At 38.3% G+C, this 22,088-nt stretch overlaps 1 protein-coding gene across 1 annotated transcript in view; it reads right to left on the bottom strand.

The window, feature by feature from the left end:
- Positions 1–22,088, bottom strand: part of thsd7ba (thrombospondin, type I, domain containing 7Ba) — a 111,441-nt gene that overhangs the window by 54,743 nt on the left and 34,610 nt on the right. Inside the window, exons 5-8 of the mRNA XM_054615245.1 lie at positions 21,216–21,374; positions 14,893–15,093; positions 4,794–4,985; positions 1,916–2,147 (exon numbers count right to left, since the gene is read on the bottom strand). Of these exons, the coding sequence (XP_054471220.1) occupies positions 1,916–2,147; positions 4,794–4,985; positions 14,893–15,093; positions 21,216–21,374 (784 nt within the window). The remainder of the gene's footprint in view (positions 1–1,915; positions 2,148–4,793; positions 4,986–14,892; positions 15,094–21,215; positions 21,375–22,088) is intronic.

The following is a 22,088-nucleotide window of genomic DNA, read 5'->3' as shown; positions in this document are numbered from 1 at the left end:
TTAGCAGTGTTTGATATTGTATTGCTGAAAGAGGAGTAGATAATGGCGGAGCATAAGCAAAATGAATCTCAGGTTCACAAAAAACAAAAAAAAAGAAATTCTAAACTCAGGCAGAAAACATTAAAGGATCCTCAATACGCGAAACTCTGGGGATATAATTTCACAGTACACCAAGTCCTCTGGGTCGTTTGTCCGCAAGTCAGATCTCACACAATACATCTTCAAGTAAAATACTTTTCGGATCTTTAATCATAAGCTATTTTTCTTTAAGAGATAACTTCTCAACATATTTTACAGAGCTATTTTACTCCTCACTTATAATTTATCATTAGTTTCTCTTGGGACTCATTTTCAAGAATCTACAACTCAGCAAAGTAGGAGTGTCAGATTCAGGGACAGAGGGAGAAAGTATTCTGTTACAAAGTAATATTCTTTTACAGGCAGAATGACTCAAGAATAGACATTTTAGTCGTCATATTTTAAGGCATATAAGTCTTATAGTTGCAATACATGGGATTCAGAGCATTAATGTAGCAGCCAACTACTATTTGCTATGTACAGATATAGTAGAGTTATGTCTACCTGATCAGAGAAAGTCATACTCCCTCTGTATGTGTGGTTATACAAGCTCCTTCGTTTATTAATTCTAAAAAAATACTGGACTATTTTTGCGCATTAAGTCCATGGCATGGTGTTCTAATAGTGTTCTGCTTGACTTCCTTCACTAGAGTGTCTTACAGAACAGATACTGTTCTTTTATATAAAATATATCATTCAACACTGACTCCGTGAGACGCATTTTTTTATGCTTTTAGTGAAGCTTAATTTGCATAGACCGCTAGATAAAACACACAAATAACCCACTTCATATGTGTTTTGAACTTATTGACCGTCTCTATATTGATTGATCAAGGCTCGTCTGTGAGCTCGCCTTTTTCCCTACAGGCAGATTCCCCTCACATGCCGCGGTGGGCGGGCAAATAAATTAAAATAATCAATACATGGGCCTACCAAAAGCTGTTGATTTCTTCCCATGGAGCGGACATGAAAACTATTCTGGTTCAGTAAATGTCTACTGTCAGGCAGCCTGTTGAAGGCAGGTTAGAGAGCCACTGTCCGTTTTATAATCAAATATCTATTGTTTCATTTTACTATTCCAATTTCTTGACAGCCCTTATCAAATTAGGTAAAACACTGTTGAGGGTTGAAACTCCCTTTTCTTAATCTATTACTTTAAACCTCATACATCAGGGGAAATAAAAAAAAGAACCTACTGCAGGTCATCCAGAGGGAAAAACAGGAGTGAGGAAGGAGGCAATTTACTGATAACCCTAACCCGATTGATTCGCCTATCAGCAGACTCTGAAAAACACAGCGGCAACAATATGCCCAACATTTAATATATATTAAACTTTAAAGACTCTGCTGCCCAAAAAACTAAAAAGATTCATCTCACTTATGATTAAGAAAATCGTTGAAAGTCTTAACGAGTACATATGCCGAATTGCAATACTGAGTTACAAGAATTGAACTACATATTGCATTGCAACTTTGATTTTTACATTAGATGCCCAAGGCCATGTGTCCACCTGTGGCACAGCTTTGTTTTTCTGAGTACCAGCCTCTTTTTTCAAATGTTCCCAATGAGGAACATTTTTCTCTATGTGGTTGCATAGAAAAAAAGTGCTGCACCCAGTGGCTTCTAGTGGAACATCTTACAACTTTTCAGAAAAGGGCTGGTGACATCACTAGGTGACACACACTATCATAGCAAAGCTTGAAAAGCCCATTTGTGGTAGTAAATTGGCTGGGCGGACACAGAACGTGCTGGTGAGGTGCTCATGGTGAAAATAATGTCCAATAAAAGACAATATATGGACACAGGGCCTTAAATGTGCCTGGTTGGAGAGTGTACCTTTTACTTGTGACAGGTCCAATGTTCATCTTCATGCAGCTCACTTTGCGGATCTGAACACCCATAGAACTGGTAGGGGTCCCATTCCTGGAGCTTGTTCCATTGAGATCCATGGAGGCATCCTCAATACAGGTATCCCAGGCTGAGGCCTCCCAGTAGAACACCATACAAGGATGGTCATTACAGACTCTCCACTCCTCCAGGGCTGGAGCGGCCGGACACTCCTTCCCTCCTGGCCACCAAGACACAGGAAATAAAGACATGAGGACTGCTGTAAAAGTCTTTAGCATTCTGACAGAAAAGCTGAGTAGGCACAGTCCAGTGTTTTACTGTGTTTATGAGGAAGCTAAAACTAGTGCTAGTCCCCGAAAAAAGCCACATTATTATGTAGAGTACATGTCATCTGCACAGAATCTGAAATACAAGTTAGCTGCTGGAAGTCAAATGCTAATAAAGTCATTGACCGTTGGCTGCTTAGCGACAAAACAAATGTTTGTTCGGGTTAGCTGAGCAGACACATTACAAGTTACAACAAGTTTGTATTACAAATGAAAAGACACAGTAAGGTCACTGTCACAGAACTCACAGCCTAACCTTCTGAACCCTAAGCAGTTTCCAGATTTTCTTTTTGCAGTCATGAACTCAAAAATGTATTTTGACAGAATTTCTGTGATAATTTATTTAAGGAAAAAAAAGGGAAATATAGAAACAAGTGTATAGGGAAAAAGGAGGCTCTATGTGCTTTATACATTGGGACAGTGCAACAATAACAAAATAAGTAATTTATGAAAACATTTCTGAATACACCAAGATGGTGTGTATTGCTATAAAGTTCAGTAGGCTACCACAGCACAATAGAAAAAACAAAAAAATGATTTGAATGTCAAAATGCAAATGGCTTCTTTATTTTTTATTTTTTTATTTCTCCCTGCTCAAATTGTGCAAGCCACAATAATTTTGGCTTGCATGACCTCACATGTAGAGTGCATTTAAGTACCAAATATGTGGTAAATGAGCATATCAATGATATTGAAACCAATTTTTGTAATTGTAAGTGTTTTTACACAGTGTCTGTCAAATTCATAAAATCTGCATTTGGCTATTTTCCCATTTGCATTTTGTCTGGGCATTTTGAATCCTACTGTGTCATTTCAGATCCCTGGCTTCATGTGTGTACATTTGTGATTTAAATAATGTTAAATTTATACTGTTTCACTGTCAAATAAAATGAAGCTCTTTTTCAAAGAACATTTCAATAACTATTTTGATCATGTATCACATGTACATACATATGAATGCAAATGCATGCACAGATACCACATATACACATCACTGGGAGCTTGAACAATATACTTGATTTGCACTGGGACAACATCTGTCTGGATTTGTCCAATCTACATGGAGGTAGAACTGGGGAGAGTTTCACTTGAGGAAGGATCATAGGTGTCATCTGGAGGGAATGAACTGTCTTAAAGCCAACTGTAACTCACAGAAGGGCTAGGTTGAGTTTGTCATTGAACCACTACCTAAAAAACTCCTGCATCTTCCAGCCTGTTTTGCATTCTCCAGCTCCTCCATGCTATCCCACAACATGCAGGCATATGAACACAATTACACACTCACACACACCTCTGCGAGGCCAGCATAATAATAATAATATTCAACACAGGGTGCAACCTGTCTTAAACCGTGAGATTATTTTAACAGCTGTTATTCTAGATGTGCTTTTGGTTACAGGGATTAATGGGCAGTAGCCGACTGCCAAGACTCCACTGTCTGAAAACACAACACTTGGAGTGGGCAGAAAAATACTGGCCAGAGAAAGAGTCCTTGATAATGGATGGTCAACTCAAACCTCAAATGTTTTTGAGATAAAAAATCTCTGTCTCTGAAATCTTCAAAAACAAGAGCCAAAGTAATCCCAAAGTGTGGGGAAAGCACTCCGATAAAGGTTTTGGCTCAAGCAAGTTGTTTTTTTTTCTTTGTTTACTGAGTTGAACTTTAAGTTAGTCTATTGGTTTCTTAGTTTTGATTCCCAGTGGCATTAGCAATATCACAGAGCCTAGAATGTATTTACCATACCACAGCAGTTTTGGTAAATATGTTGTAATTAAAAAGACTATTCCATCAAATTAGCGTTGCACTTCTGCTAAAATCTGGCGTCTGCGTTAAGCATAACGCAACTTGAGCAAAGGCAGTTCAGGTGGAGATTGAGGTGTGTTATGCTAAAAGTGGCTAATGTATTCTCAACAACATCATTTGGGGCAATTTATCAGATTTCTTGCAGCTCCCTCTGAAGCCAAAAAAAAAGGTTTTCTGCAACTTTTTCACAGTAGCACTCCCCAAGACCTGTTAATGGAATTTGATGTCTAAAATCGATGGAGCTCCCCTTAAATAATATCAAATCTGCTTTGTACGTATTCCAGAAATCAGTTTTGTCAACCCGGTTTCCCCACCCTAGTAACAATATCACTGTACTGTAAGATTTATTATGTACCTGAGAATGAAAAAAAGTACACCTACAGTGCAATTTATCCCGGTCCTCCCTAACCTCTTGTCCTCTTTCCTTGTATATAAATGTCTGTACTGCCACTGCTTAGTATTTAAATGCTACCCTGTATGTGTACAACATTACACAATAAATGACAGCTATGATCTAAAGTTTTTGCAGCAATGTCACCTACAAAAAAAGGCATATTTTATCAATGAAAAATTTGAGGAAAATAAAACAAAGACCCCCCTGTTGTGATAGCTTGTTTGACTGAAAACTGATATCTGGGAAGTTCTACACAAAAAAACACAACAATAAACGTAAAAGTGAAAATAATTTTGATAAAAAAGAAAAGATTTAAAGAAGACAGAGGAGATGTTGCGTTACCTTTCCCTGGCATGGCCAGCACAGTGCGAGTGCGGCTCTGTCGACCCTCTGCTGTCCTAGTGGCACAGCTGTGTGAGCAGGGTGACCAGGAGGACCAGGAGCCGACCACACAGTCTGCAGCACAGGCCACCTCGCAGGCCACTTCAGTGGAGGGAGGCTCGTGTACACAGTGGGCTATGGGCACTTCGTTCCCTGAGGAAGGCAAGTTAAAATAATAAAATGAAAACAGAGATATCAGCTTTAAAGGCTTAATATAAATCACAATGAGGCCCATTACACTTCCTGTATCTTGATTTGACCAGACAGTAATCAAGTAAGGCTACAAATCCCAATCCAGGTAAAGGGATTAATGAAATCACAAGTGTATGTAAGCACAGAGAAAGTATAACATTATAACAGGCATCACTGTGCATCTGGGCTGATGTGAATGCTCCAAAGACAGATTGATTGTGATCCAAATACACAACAGACCTCGAGTGGTGAGCAGGTTTCTATTCTGATCACACTGAAAGAAAGTACAAATACAGTTCACATAGAGTACACTTTGACATGCTCTGCTTGTCTAGGGTTGTTTACCATTTTCTGTCAGGATGGAGAAAGATGTGTGGTCCTGATGAGGTATGCAGTTGTGACATGAAAAGAGATCATGGCGGGATCTCATTGATGACACCTTTGTCGCATGTTAATGTCATGTGTGAACCTAATCAGGTTTAATCTAGATACAATCAGGTGTATAACAGGTTTATGTCACACTAAATGGTAACAAATGAACGAATTGGTAATTAAAGTTTGTAATATCCTTAAGTTAATATTGTTTTTATTGGCAAATGTGTTGGGGAATACTCATGTAGTGTTTGGACGCAGCCCTTAGGCTGCCCTCCTCCCCCAACAATTCCTTAATCATGGACAATTATATAATTATAAAGCGCACCTGTTTACATTTTTAAACCAACTGGGTTTGTTCTTTTTGTTTATGATTCTTTTTTTTGTACTAGTTTCCTTTTCTGTAGGTGACTGCACCATTTTTGTTGTGAGGATTCCTGTGTGTGAGTAACCCTAGTTTTGCTTAGTTTACATTGGGCAGGACATTTTAGCAGATGAAATACTGTTATGGTTTTAGAGTTTTTAGCAAGGCCTTTTTAGCTAAGGTTGTGGTAATGAATTATTATATTCCCTTATTGGTTTCAGAATTTTTCATTTGTCCATTAATATTATTTCCTCCCCAGCAGCCCCTGTTCCTGCATATTTGATCATTTTTGATTCCTTAAATAAAACTTTTTCTTTCCAAACGATATCTAAGGTTCTTAAGTCCGTATTTTCTGGGGTGTAATTCCAAGTTACGTTGTTGATTCCCTATCATTCTCCCTTTAAGGGGACAAAATCAAATTCAAAATGTTTTTGATCCTTAAGGGGAATGACATTTTGGAGGTGCTCAGCTCAGCTCAGCTAGCCAGTGAAGAACACACTCTGGGACTCACATGCACTGCCATGCACTAAAAGACACACAAATCTGGCCCGGGAATGTGAACAAAGCACAGAGAAGCTTGGATTACAACAAACACATAGAGGAGAGCAACTTCATTCTCCGCTCAAGTAGCCAACATTCCACCAAATCTTAACATAGCAAATATTTGCTTGCTGCAATAATGCTCTGCATCCTGTATATAGAACCTTTAAGAAGGCATAATCCTTAAGTGTCCTATAAAACCTGTCGAACACAAACAGAATTCAATTTTATCTATAGAAAATTATGAAACATCCACTCGGTATTCTGAGCTAGTTCTCTAAGCTCTCTTTTGGCCTTCATCTTGCAGTTATGTTATGAAATATTAATCACAGGTCCCAGCTAACTGTTCTGTCAGGAGTGAAACTGCTAAATGAAAGACAGAGCCTTCTCTCTTTGCTGTACTTCCATGATAATGACTCTCCTTTTGTGTGATTAAAGACAGAAATAACAGAAAATATTCTCAAATGAATGATAATGACTGAATAATACCCTTGGTGAAAGATGTATATATATATATATATATATATATATATATATATATATATATAAATATATATATTTACATAACAAATGGCTATCATTGGTCTTTACTGGTCCAGTACAATGTTAAACATCTACCATATACAGGAATCAGCTCTGTATATGGTATATATATATAAGACACTTAACCCCAACTGTCAATATATATAAGACACTTAACCCCAACTGTCAATAATATATAAATATATATATATATTTATATGTATATATTCTTTGTAATTTTTGTTGGACTCTGTCCAGAGTAAGCAGAGAGCAATGGATTTCTCCAAGGTCTCTTTTTCCGAGAGAAAGCGAGAGAGATCAATTTCAGAGACAGAGATGCCATCCTGATGTCAAAACAATGCCAGCAGCAGCTGAGGCAATGTTTTGGGAAATATACGCTCACACACAGCAGTAGGCTATCATTAACCTGTTTGAACTCTGCCACTAAATCATGGGATATGCTTTAACAAAAACAACCCCAGGGCAAATTTGTCATCAATTTCTTTTTTTCTTCTCCGAGCGACTACCCTTGATGCAGAGGAGGGCAGCTGAGAGAGCAAAGGTAGGTATCTCCTAATCAGATAAATGTGAAATACTCCCCTTGGGGAGTTGAAAACATTACGCCTTGAGTTAAAGCATCAGAGATCTCCAGCCATCAAAGTAGCTGGTGTGTAAAGAGCAGGAGATGTTAGTCTGCTGTTTGGGATGCATGAGTCCTTTCCTTGGTGAAGATACAAGCGGATATAAGATGAAGGGTTCTGCAGTTGAAGTTAACATTGAAATAATTCTCGAGGTTTTAGCGGAAGTGATGCTTTTCACCCTCAGCAAGGAAGCACATGGTTACTTGGGTATGGCATATAAATCATTTTTTTGTTTACTTCTGGGCGACCAGGATTAATCTTATTAGTCATAGCTCTCCTACACCAAGTGAGCAAAGATCTTGAGGCTGCGGCTCTTGAATAGCAATTGTACTGATTGTACTTTAAATAATTGTTTTTAAGTGTAGTGAGATTTTAAGCTGTGGGAAATATAAAGTATTTGCTCAGCTTGGCTCCCACCCCAGGTAATTATTTCCAGCTTTGTGTAACTATTTTGGTAGTAAGATACGTATTTTCACTTGGAGGGTGAAAATGGACAATGAGATACACCAGGACAATGTTTAAAAAACTAAAGGTAATAAAATGTGTAATTCTTGTTTCACTTTAACAGGAATGGCTGGAGAATTTTATCAAAAGTTTGCCAAGTACAGAGAAATCGAATACATTGTTTTCAGGTCGACGAAATTCCCAAATAGTCATAGTTTTAGCCGTACCTGTTTAACAAATGTGATAAAACAAAATCCATAACACTCTTTCAACAATGACAGTGCACATTGAAAATCCCTTTGTAAAGGTACTATTACCTTCAGTTTACAGCATTACACATTCAAACTGTCAAATCGATGCCGTTCCAAAAAACTATTGTGGCCTTGAGGTGAAAAGCACATCACCATTGGACATTGGACAAACAGGAAACACAATATAATCTAATAAAATCCATTAAGAACTAAGAATCTTAATATCATAAAAACAAAACAAAGAAAGAAGTAAAATAAGCTCACTTCATATTCACTTCATAAAACATGACTTTACAGAATCAAACATTAATAAATCAGGAAAGACCAAAAATGTGTCTAAGTGGGTCAAAGGGTTAAAACACAATGACATTTCAGAACATTGGACAATGGCATCTCCAATGCTATGCAAATGTATGCCTTGTACCTCATTGCTACATTATCTGTATAATCCTTCAAGAAAAAAAAAAAACAGCACCTATTATGTCAAAGCTACAGCATAAAAGAGGCCTATTGCTATTACCTCTCTCCATATGGACCGCAGATAACTCATTTCCATTTCAATTGTTTTTTATTAATACTGAGCATGTAGTACAAAACAATATCATAACTGGTTAGTTCTCTTTCATGCTCTTAAGAACACATCATTCATTACCTGCTGCGTATTGTTATAAAGCTTAATAGTGTAAGCAAAATGCAATGCCAGAAGTAGCACAGAAGCCAGACAAAACCTCACCCAATAGTGCACCAACTGGTGTGATGGAGGCTGTCAGAACACAAAAAGATCCTATGTGCAGTTAGGCATCCTTATTAAGCAAACATATACAACGCTATTTCGACACTTTTGGTTGTATATTAAACAAATACACAACAAATACACAAGTATGCAATGTCCTGCAAAGCATAGCAGGTTTCCCTGTGCTCTAGGCATATTTTTGAAATTGTTCAGTTGTATTATTGCCAACAGTAGAAAATTTGAAATTATTAAACACTGTTCTGCGTGGAAATCACAAAGGACTAATGAATATGTTAGCAAACAAAACTAACAAAAGGCTCACACAGCTTTGCCTGGAAACACTGCCTAAAGAAAAATGGTATAACATGAATCCAAACACACAACTTTAGTGAGTGTGTATACGTGTGAAACTTCATGTGGATCCGCAAATAGATGGCTGCCCTAGGGGTCCTTTTGCATTATTAATACAGGGATATGTAGTTGGGGCTCTTACTCAGATATAATACCATTGCCTCCTGAATGCAATTTCAACATGATTTCTATTCTGCTCGCCCACCCACCAATTAATGTTCTTCATCGTTATTATTCAGGTAGATGTAGAAAAAAAAGGCGAGAAGTCCTCGGCTTTATTTAAGATTTAATGCTCCCATCCACCTGGTGTGGGCAGCTTTTTTTAAAAAAGGCTGGGGGACAAAAGCAACAAGGCAAATTGGACAAAATCTCCGTGAACATCAAAGTGGGCTCTGACTAGCCTGGGTCACTAATTAATGTGTTCGCATTATTCGTCTGTCAATCATGACACTTTGGAATTGTATTATTATTATTGACTGTCTTATATTGTTGACCAGTCGAGGAGAGATCAGTTCAGGCTGATGGTAACCATAATGCTGATTTATTGTAGTTGGGTTCAGAATTTTCAGAGCCTCAGTGTGTTTAGGAACGCCAACATGCATCTATGTCAGCTGTCATTTTCAGGTGCACCAGGTATTTAAGTCAACATGTACCGGTGGTTGGTAGTTAGTTCAGGAAAAGGGACTTACTATCCTGGTGAGAGTGTTTGCAGTGCAAAGAGTGGGAAGTGTGGGAGCTGTCAAAACAACTTTACTAAGCCTGGAGCAAAAAGCCGGCGGGTAAGGCTAGCACAGCACTTTTTTTTTTAACTTTGCCGTAGTTTACAACCCTATAAAGTGATAGTGGAATACAATAAGCGCCCATTAGCCTCCCTGTGTGAGATGCAATATTATTTCAACTCAGTTTGCCACAATTGTAGCTGCACCTTCCAGCTAAAAACTGCATGCAAGGCAACTCCTTATTTATATAGCTAACATGAATATGAGGATGATAATTGTTTTTTCGAAATTGAGGATTACATGGTTTGAAGATTGAAATCCTCAGTCTCTGCATGGATGCCACATGATGAGACATGAAGGGTCGCCGTAAGATTGCCTTATGTCAGTCATAATCCAGTCGAGTTAACAGATAAATAAGTTTAATTATGAACCAAATTTACAGATCTGTAATTTCATTCCATCTATATAGTCAACGTGCATAGAAACATTTTCGAAAAACTAAATGAATCAAACTAAAGTAAATCACAGGCTGCTCAGTTGCCAATGGCTGTGCAAGAGGTTGGCATGTGGTTACTTGAATTTCCCAAAAATCCCATTGTTTACGCAATGTGAAGATGATTATGGTGCTACATCAGGGTGTTGTAAAAAAGTACCTTCAAAGAATCAGAATAAATGAATTTACAGTGAAATAGAACAAGCAACAATGGATAGATACATTCAGAGATTCAACAGGCTTGATTATAAGAACATGCGATTCCCTATGGTATCGAACATACCAAACAGTCAGACAAACAGTCTCATTAACTAAGGTCTAACAAATCTGTATTTCAATTGGTATGGTGGTTGCGCTATGCTTAAGTGCTAAAAGAACTGCCAGAGTTGAGAGCCAATCAACACTCTCACACATCATGTATTATCAGTTAAAGTTCCTATAGAGTACATCAATACCAGAAATGTTATAACACCGTTACATTCATTTTATTGCTTTGGCAATGCAGTGATCTATGTGGCATTTCATTTAAATAGCTAGCAGTAAAACAGTACGCCTTTCGTAAAATAAAACACTAATAATAATAATACAGGGGTGAGTGTATTGATGTGTAAGAATTTGTAATAAATACAGTGAACTGACACAGTCACTTGTGTTTTCTGTACTCTTTGAGGACTATGTCTCTTATACAACCTGAAGTGGAAAGCAGATGGCAGGACACAGATGCTAAAAAGTGTTTCCATACTGTTTGATTCACCAGAATGATGCACTTTCGTGAAAAAAGTAAGTCTTTCCAAAGGGATAGATCCCTCTGGATCATCCTCCTGTCCTTAAACACCCCTGGGTCAGTCTATTCCACTTCATCTATACCTGAGTGGTTTTAAGAATTACCTCATGTATTTTCCAAGCAATAAAAGCTTGGCTGTAGGTGATAGACGATGTTTTCTGATTGCTTGAGCAGCCACCGGTAATAATTTAAATCTCCATTAGATAAACTTTCCTCGGAAAGTGCTGTCTCTTACTCTCTACAGGCATAAACTTTCCTACAGGCAAACAAGTTTTTTAGGTTTGAAATGCAGAGTAGTTTTATGCTTAGAAATAGGAACCAAAACGCTTACTCAATCAAGGAGGCAAGGGGGGAAAAAACTCCAATCACTCAATTTACTTATTTGAAAATCACAATCTTAAATGGTACCTGCTAGTTCAAACACATACTTTCCTAAATCATCATCAATCAAACCAAACAATTGTCTTCATGGTTTAAAATAAGCTTTTCACTGTAATATATTCACACGCTGCTGCACACTAGAAGCATTTGTAAACCTATCCTCCAATTGACCGATACACTCACAATAAACTGAACCTTTAAAAAAAATGTCAACAATTCTTAAGTTCAGAACATAAAAGCATGGTCCTAATGGAGCAACTTCTAAAGGGACTGTCAGCTGTGAAAGCACCTCCATAGCTGACCTTTCCAAAAGCATCGACCCTCAGCAATCAATGACAGTATTTGTATGCACTGTAAAGGATAATTGACAACGAGGTTGTCCTTTTAAGGATTTCAACACAGAAACCAAATTATTTTACTGACAACATTGGCAGAATTCACCACTAAGAACTATCACATTGTGACATTTTCTATAGTGGGGACATTCAACTCGACATACAGAAGCTGATAAAATTCCAATATCTTTCCTCAAACAGCGTGACCATGAGACAGTGTTGGCCAAGAGGAGCTGGATTGCAAAAAGGGTTTGTTGTTTCCCAGAAACCTTTCACTTTTTTCCCCTTTCACTTCTTATCCATAAACAGCTCTGAACTCCATCTCAAACACCTGTGACCAACCCAGAGAGCTCAAATCAAATCATTTATAAACAAAGAAAGGTAGGTCATTTAATGTATTTGTATGATTAGAAGTCAAGATGTGACTAATGAAAGATATGGGTATTCACAAATATCAGAGATGCGATTATTGTTTATGACAACATCTCCGATTTATGTTAACAATCCTTTCACCGTTGCAGGTATGTTACTCCTACCTCTCCTTTCTCTCAGCCTGTCAGTTGCAGCAGTGAAAATGATTGAAAGCAAGCCAACAGTGGCTATGTGTGCAGGTTCTGTACTCTCTACAGTCAGTCTGAACAGTCCTGCCACAGCGGCTCCAGACTCCCATCGCTCGCTCAACAGAACTGCAAATATACTGTATAATATTATTGGAAACTCTTCAAAGAAACCACACCACAGGAATCAACAGGTGTTACAGATAATGTCTTCAACAATCCATTTCCGGATTCAACTTACTCTAATTTAAGTTGTAGTAAAAAACAATATATATATATATATATATATATATATGAATTAACCCTGACTTAAAAAAGTCCAGATTTGTGAGGGGCCATACCTGAGAAAATAAGCATATCTGTCCCCTTCAACATTTCAGTATTGCAAAAAACAACGTCCATCATCTCTTCTTGTGTAACAGCTGAGAGGCAGAGCTTGTATGTGTTGAGTTTGAATGTGCAGACAGACTTGCAATTAGCGACTGCTTTCTGCAAGGTCCATGGACTTTATATGTCAAGCAAGACAGACAAGTAACTAAAAGCATATTCTTGACCGTGATCAAAGGAGGGGGAAAAAATAATAATCATAGCTTCTTATTCTGTCCATATAATCATGTTTTTTTCCATCTGCCCACCATCCTATTCATTAAAGAAGAAAACAGCATTACCGGGTTCTAGCACCATACTAGTGGGTTGTATATGTGTAATGAGCAGAATGTGTCTTTTATTTCACAATATGAATTTAGACCATTAGCAGTGTCAAATCATTGACACATGGATTGTCAGCCTGTCATCCATTCATATTTGATCAGAACTATTCACAACTATTATATCAAATAAAAATATGATATTTTTTTTTCATTTGACATGAAACAACATTTGACCCTTTTTAAAAAAAATGCATTTGCTTTTTTAAGTAAACCGCATGGATGTAAACAGACAATATGTAATGAAAGTTTGACAGTATCTTTAAATTTGGTTCAGCTCAACTCCAGTCAAAATGTACTGCAAATATCTAAAATGGAAAGAATTCTCTAATTATGTCTATAGCCACTTATACATACAGTACTAGCTGTGGCATTGTGAATAATACTGTCATGCTCATTGATGCTTGTAGTCCTTACCTACATCACCAAAAATAAAGCTTTACAGGATATTTCATCACTTAACAACTTGAACCTGACATTCCTGTGACTGTGTATGAAAATAACTCACCGTGCTTGAATGGTAAATCCGATCAGCCAATTAAGGCAGCAGAAGTGAACAACTTGTCAACATTCTCTAACAATAAATCCACCTCAGATGATTTCATAAGCCTTTTTTCCCTCAAACCCGCCAAAGCTTGCAATCTTAGTTGTCCTGTCAAAAGTCATTAGACTCTCCTGTTGGCTAATACATTTGGACCCTCCACTGCCTTCCTGATAAACATACACATGATCTATTGTGACAGAATAATAAAACACATGCAAAAAAGGGGGGCAATTAGGTTTATAATCTATGAAGATGAGCAATTAATGCCTGCAGGAAGCTCTGATTCTGACTTTTAATCAGGCCAATGTTTTCTGTGCCCATAAACTTGGTGATGGACCCTCATGAATAATGCATGCTTCGTTAACACTGATGTTCCTATCAGCCAACATGAGGATATGGCTGAGCACAATGGATCACATTACACCCAATAGTTCATGCATCACATTGCTGCCGCATTATGTGTCCGGACCATAGCACTGATGGCTCTACTACTGCCTTGATGAATTTCACTGCTACTTGTAGAACTAGTCTCATTAAAGTTGCAGTTTATGGTTAGCACCTTTTGAACGTTATAAAAACATACATTATCCCATAAGAAACGGTTAATAATCAAAGCTGTCACTCAGAACAGAGCTAAGTTATAATTGTAATAGTTGTAATAGGTGTTTCGTACCCTAATCTGACTACTGAACACATAGACTATGGATGTACAGTTCATTCGGATGGTCATTTTAAGACATTCTTAGAGGAAGACATTGTTAAAGGAATAGTTTAAAATCTTAGGATTTATCCTCATCCTCTGTCTTGTCAAGACTTGAATGAAAATATCAATACCACTTTTATTTTCACACCCAGGCCATGGTAAACTTGGCTTAGCATCATCAGTGTTAAAGAGCTAGCCTGGCTCTGTCAATAAGTAACAAAAGGTGAATACCAGAACATATAAAGGATTGTATCAATCTGCTCATCTAACAACAAGAAAGCAAGTATGCATATTCACAAAATGTCAAAATTATTCATTTATTAGATGAAGGAAGGTCAAATTGAACTACCAACAAAAACTGTAGTCTGGGACGAAGGTTTTAATTTTGATGATCTGTTTCTCTTACTATGCAAATTCAGGATTTTACCTTCAGCGCTGACACAGGTCACATTCTGGGCCGCCGTTCCAGGACCACAGGAGTTTTTTGTGGGAATGCATCTTTGATCTTGTTGGACCCGCCACAGGTAGCAGGCGGGATCCTCACAGGGGATGAACTCCACCAGATGAGGGCAGGTCTCCGGAGGACTGCTGGACTCCCACATCACCTCTCTCCTCCTCTGTCTGAAACCTGACAAAAGGAAAAGGTTGTCAGAGAAGAAATTGATATTCCTGTAAAAAACTATACAGAACCGCTCTCAGGCAATCAATAAAGTACAGTATTAAGATGTGTGCTTGACTGGACATTATATTTGTGAACAATCATTTTGGTCTTGCATCAAAAATGCAATAATCAGCAGCATCAACTCCTGATAAAAGCAACCATGTATCTCTGATAACCATGGAAATCAAAGATGAATAATAAAAAAGGAGGTGTTTGTGACAGTGTGAGATCATTTTTGCTGCTTTACCCCACAAATGTGTTGAAAGTCTAGGTATAATAATGATAAATTAAGCTTGATAGAGTAGTGGTTTTGTTATAATTACTCACCTTTTGAAGCAATGAACATGATATCTTGTAATAAAGACAAAAGTGCTAAAACTATTAGAGTCAATGTCAGCACTAGGAGCTGTCCACAGTCTATTAAGTAACTTCATGCGGAGTGAGACCCAACATCGTTTTCCACTGGAAAGTATTATGTATGATGTTGTAAATTAATGTCACTTTTATGGGATTTTCGTATTCATGTTGATGTATATTAGATATATTAAACTGCAATAAAAGTTTTGATATACGGAAAAAGAAAATTCTGGACTGGTAAATGGCCAGATTTTACCCTTAGTGACTTTGGGACCTTCTGATTGCCATCCCTTTCCTCAGCAGGTCTGGTGACTTGAAGTTATGCCTATTCCCTGTTTCAGTATCTACCAGGCTCCTTCCATCACAAACTTTATTAAACTAGACAGTGATACGATCAGTGGTTTGAAAATAGGACTCACATTATTTAACATTTCATATTTAGCATCATTAGTATTGTGAGACTCGTTATTATATTGTTGTTAGGATCAATAGTTTTGCACTGACTTTATTATCATTAGCCATATTTAATAAATATAAAAATTATGATTCACAACAAAATCTTCTTCAGGTCTAAGGCACACAGCTAGAACAGTGTGAATACTTTTTTTCAAATTTAACCTCAGCCTTTCAAAAGAAGTTGCTTCCTGTTGCAAGAAGATGCTGGTCACTGTGGTTTACAGTAAAAGATCCTCATGCAATGAGCACATATATAAAGCAAAGCTATTAAGTTAAGAAATATACCAATATGTTGCTGAACATGTAGAATTAATTTAAGTTAACTAAAAACAAAGAAGAATGGATAGTAGGAAAAACATTTTTTAACATTCAAAACAAATATGTATAAGACATCCCTTAAACACACCTTTATTCTTTCTTTTCTTTAAATAAAAGGTTAATACAATGGGCCCAGATATTGTGGGTTGGAGGGAATAATTGATGAACTAAATAAAAAAAATGAAATGTAAAAAGAAAGCTCCACCAAGATAGCGATGCCAAAGTGAGAAGAGAGACACAGGGAGGTGATGGAGATAATGAGGCAACGGCACGGCAAACGCGAAGGTGCTTGGAAATAGTTGGGAAGCGTGAGTGATTCAGGTTCAGTCATGTGGTTGATAAGCTTTTCACACTGACACCTGTCTCTCCAATTACTGAGTCGCACTGTCTTTTCACTATGGCTGCGGCTGTTTCTGTTACTAAATTGGGGGCTACCAGCTGAGGTGTACTGGCTTTATACTGGCACCATACTGCAACATCTCTGCAGTGGTAGAGATGAGATGTACATCATAAGAGCTCATATGAACTGAAATTCAATCATGCATTGTTATATTTATTAACTTTAGAATGTGAAAAACCAGCGCATAGCAATGGTCTAAAAAAGGGGCGTCAAACATAGAAAGTAGGAAAAATGGCAGGTAAGTCAGTAATTCCAATTTTTGGATAAAAAAAACCCTTCCCCCTTTGGTCCGGAGGAGCAGCCCCTATGCTGGAAACACTACAGATCCCAGGTGCTAAAGTACAGGCTATGTGAAACATCGCTGTCAAGAGTATGTTACTGGTATGCAGGAGCCGCCGGTGGAAAATATGAAAAGTGGACACAGTGAAGGGATTTCCAAGAAAAATAGGCCCGTTCCTTTTCTAGATGCGAGCTGTATTTACAACACCTTTCAGTGCTCAATGAATTGAATATTCAGTGCAAATATCAGACTCATATTGGAAAAATAGGGAGGAACACAGAGAAGCTAATTTAATTATTGACAGGTTTATGAAACAGTCAACGAGGCATCTCAGGCTGTTCATCATCTGTTTTGTAAATGGATTGTTCATTAATTGTGAATGTGTTTCAAATGCAATTGTCTTCCTTATACAATAAGAAAAAAATACATTTGTAAGTGTAGTTATGTAGATTATATACAAATAGTGTTTGTTTATTTAAATGAGTTTGAGCCCCCTGGTCTAAATTAATTGTTAATTTGCTTCAAGTTGTTAAATTATACCACTATTTCTGTACATGGTTTAGAATTGTACAATCGTGGGTATGGGAACAATCGTGAACAGAAATACTTATAGAGTACCCTTCTGTAGCAGCTATAAAGAGGAGATGCACATCTGATTTATCCTATGATGTCAATTAAATATAATGTGTAGAAAATAAAGCCCCAATACTGAGCAGTTTATAGTATCTGATGGTCCAGTGTGACCCAAGACATTCATTTGTTCAAATGTTAAGTAAAAAAAAAATCATGACTGAAATATGTGCTAGGTCTGAAAGAGGAAAAGCAGTGATGCGTGTGGTATCATTTTGTAGCTTTCTGTCTCAATCCAGCTATTTTTCACAGCTTTTTTGTAAAGCGACAGACAACACGGGGAGACAAAACTGATGTTGACTGGTTTTTAAAACTTTTAGAGTCCTTTGACTGGATTATTGCTGGAAACAGATGCAACAAATGGAGCAGGCCTTCTTAATAAGTATTTAATTGGTTAACGCAATCATATCACACTACAATTCGTTAACCATTAATAGGAGAAATATGCATTCAAACAGGAGGCCAAGGAAGCTCTAGGGGAAAAATGCATGAACAATAATCATTTTGCAAGCCTGACTTTGGTCGTGTATTGTGGTAGCCTTACATGCTCTTACATTCATTGTACAAATTGAATTTTTTTTATTTTCGCCGTCACTAAATTGTTTTAATCGTGTAAACTACAACTAACAAAGGCCAGCATTATCTGATTGAAATGAATATAGTCTCGTTAAAAAAGTGACATTGATTTCAGACATGCTTTTCCCACTGAATTCCCTCTGAGGCAGTTGGCACTGACAAATCCAGTGCAGCATTTGCATATGTTGTTCTTAAAATACTTATTTTTAAATAATTTCTAGCTGTGTAGAAAGAAAAATCCCCCCATTGAGTGGTATTTTAAAACTGGATTACTATTTGCCAGCCTTGCTTTATCTTAATACTTCTACAGTGTCTGTAATATAGTGGCTTGTATGATTTTACATTTGATCATCTGTGTCCATAGACACATTGTTGATGGAATGTTCTGTTTGTCATAAAACAAAAAAGGCAATGTTAATGAGATCTATAAGGGATGGCTCTACTTTTATGATTGGCAAATTATTAGTAAGCAAATTACCCAATCCATTATAAAAGTGGACAATATTTTGAATCATTCTAAAACATTAATTCTCTCAGAGCTGGATTTTTCATAAAACATTGATCTCTTCATGAAAAGGTTATTTCTGGACACTTCATACTCTAATCTACAAATCTCTATCAACTACTGAGGTCTACAAATGTTCTTGCTGATAAAAAATGGTATGAAATAAATGTGTTTTCTAGGCTCAAGCACCTCTTCCAGTAAACTTAAGAGGCAGCAGCTTTTATTTCTTAACCAATCTCATTTTACCGTAGCTTTGCAGAAGCTAATCTTTCCCTCTACAGGTGTACCTGCCTAACCCCGGGATGCCCACTGTACAAATTACATCCACAAAACCATCTACTGGTGTTGGGCACCAGTTCAGGAGCCTGATCCAAACGGGGTTCCCAGACTGGGCTACCAAAGAGCAAAGAGACTGTAGATCGATGACAGTATTGCCCAGAGCACTTACCGCTGCTCACTTCCAAACCACAAAAAACAATTTGGCGTGGGCATGCCCCCGTGGATATTAATAATTGAAAGGTTTCTTGGTCATACCAGGGTTATTTCAGGGAAACAAGGGCCACCCAGTGATTCTCAGCACACTGTTGCTCAGAATAAACTCACCCTCCAGCTACGTGACTTCTAGGAGAGGCATTAATAAAATCATATTCGCTAACCTCTCGCGTTCAATTCATTTTCCCCCTACATGGCAGCAGAATGTGATAGTCCAAGATAACGTGGAAAAAATGTGAAAAGCACATAAAGCGAATGCGAGGCAATTTAAATTTGTAATTTTCTTCAGAGCAAAGTCGGGGCGGCATGAACATCTTTGCCGGTTTGCTCTACCACCTGAACACTGGTATCCCGCGGGCCTGTCGGTTAGAGACGGATCATGGTTTATTCTGGTGTTGTGGAACATAAAGGCTAAGTGTAAATTCAATAGGAGCAAGAAATTCTCTGCAGCTCAAGGACCATGGGCAACAAGGATCATAACAACGCCCCATACCGCTCAATAACTGTTCATTGTTTCACAGGCAGCAGGGCTCTCTGCGAGCCATATTCTATTGGTTTCATACTCTATCTGCTGTGGGCTGGGGGATCTTTATGAAAGCCATCAAACGATGCCGTGCCACAAGAGAGCCCTGTACGGAGCAGCAGATGCTGTGTTTTCCACTCCTTGAAATATATTAATGACACTGTCTGCGAGACGAGTTGGCTCATTTCATAGAGACCCAGTGTGGGAGGGTGTGGGCACTGACCTGAACAATCCTCACTTCAGTCTCTCCCCGGGGGGCTTTCATGCACATTTACTCATGACAGGGACGAGGTCACGCTGCCCTTTTAGCACGGCACTTACACACTAACAGCTTCTCCACTGACTGAAACACACACACACACACACATGCACAATGTGTAGCCTCGCTAAAGCAGTCAGATATGACACGCGCTCACCTGTGGAAAGAGACAAGAACATTCAGACAGCACGAGCGCACGGAATACTTGAGCACACCCACTGGCACACACACACACACACACACACACACACACATGCACACACATGCACACACACTCACACATGCACACACATAGACTGGAAGCATCTTATCTGCTGTAACTCCTTTCAACCGCCCAGGGATTGAGAGCTGAACTACAGGTGTGCTCTCTTTCTGTTTTTCGTCTGCTGTGGTTCCTCGAAGCCAGCCGCTTATCAACAAACAATTTACAATTCAAACATATACTGCCTCTGTCTCCTGCTCTGACAACATTGCTCTCTTGCACTTGTCATTCTCTCCCTTAACCCTCGTGAGCCCAAAATCTCTCTCTCTCTCTTTCTCTTTCTCTCTCTCTCTCTCCCAGTTCCCTCACTTGCAATGTTGCCAAATCACCGCAAAATCTATTGCTTAGACATTCAAAATGCTGATTATATTAAACAAGGTTAGTGTAAAGCCCCTTTGTTGAGCATATTGAAGGTACTCAGCTCTTAAGCAATAATTGTTATTAACAGCTGATTGTAAATGTAGTACATGGCTACAGTGTCTGCAATAGAGCTCACCAGTTAATCGTTGTTGATTAAGCGCTTATGATTTCACTACTGGCCCATCTGTGCAATTATCAGTTTCAATTTGAAATCATATCAGCTTGCTACCCATATTATCTTTTGGATGGCCTGTGTCCATCCCTCTGTCCATCCATCTGTCAAACAGGATTCTGAGAGAACATTATTCTGCTTTTGAAGACAGTTGGAGGCATGATGCATCTTGGAAAATATTTTTTGGGCATTTAAAATGATACCCTGATCAATTTGTTTTATAAGATTGTTACATCTTGTTACAGCAGCTATCATGCATTTTACAATTAGCAGAGCTAGTAGCAGTGGTCTCACTACGGTTGCACCTGATGCTTGAAGCTGACATGTGCAAAGCTTACATCGTCATCAATATCATGCAAATATTCATAGTAAATAGGTTCTATACATTATGGCATACTGTCTGCTATGCGGAAGACTGTTGGCAAATTTACATGTGACTCTGCGAGTCGTTCAAAAGCCAAAGCATGTTCACTCTAATATCCAAATGACTCCATCATACCTTTCTTCCCCTGTGGTTCTTTGCAGTTGTCATGTAGGCAGGCACCCCAGGGTGACCACTGGGAGAGCAGGCAGTGGTGCTGGCAAGGGATGGAGCAGTGCTGGACTGCCAAGGGAGACTCTTCTCCAGCGCAAAGCCTGGCATTCACAGGCCTGGACACTGAACAAACAGAAGGAACAAGGATAAGGCAGACTTAAGTCAAGCTCAGAAAAACAGGCAGTGGTGGAGTGTGTGTGTGTGTGTGTGTGTGTGTGTGTGTGTGTGTGTGTGTGTGTGTGTGTGTGTGTGTGTGTGTGTGTGTGTGTGTGTGTGTGTGTGTGTGTGTGTGTGTAATAACTGTCAAGTAATATGTGTTGAATTGGAAAGCAAACCGAATTATTTGCTCGATGTCGCGAAGAGATTGAAGAAGATGAAGAAGCATCACCGTCATCGGATTGAAAAACATGGATGTAGATTAGTTCTGACTATAAAAACAACAGTGTATTTATTGGTAAAAGGCTACAGATGCTAATGTTGCACAGTGTGGTGAGAAGCAGGGTAGAGTTATATATATAAAGCAAAGAAAAAGAAAAGAACTGAAGGGAAAATTGCTCTTCTCATCTCATGTGGAGCACAGGAGAATATTAAATAGAGGACAGCGACCAGCTAAGGGAGTAAACAGGAGCTGAACAGGGAGATATTAAGGCGAGCCCCTCTAACCAATGCATAACCATTCATGGCTGGTATCATTTGGATATCAATAACCTGTAATGGGCTCTGATATTAGTCTATCCCACAAAAATGAAAGGGTTATTTTTATTTTGCTTTTCCACAAAACAGGGATTCACTCAATCTAATACTCCATTTTGATGCACCACCGCACATCATTGAGTG

Source organism: Anoplopoma fimbria, chromosome 16, assembly GCF_027596085.1.
Source record: "Anoplopoma fimbria isolate UVic2021 breed Golden Eagle Sablefish chromosome 16, Afim_UVic_2022, whole genome shotgun sequence".
Taxonomy (NCBI): domain Eukaryota; kingdom Metazoa; phylum Chordata; class Actinopteri; order Perciformes; family Anoplopomatidae; genus Anoplopoma; species Anoplopoma fimbria.
The sequence above is the reverse complement of the archived record's forward strand: the minus strand, read 5'-3'. Positions and strand labels throughout refer to the sequence as shown.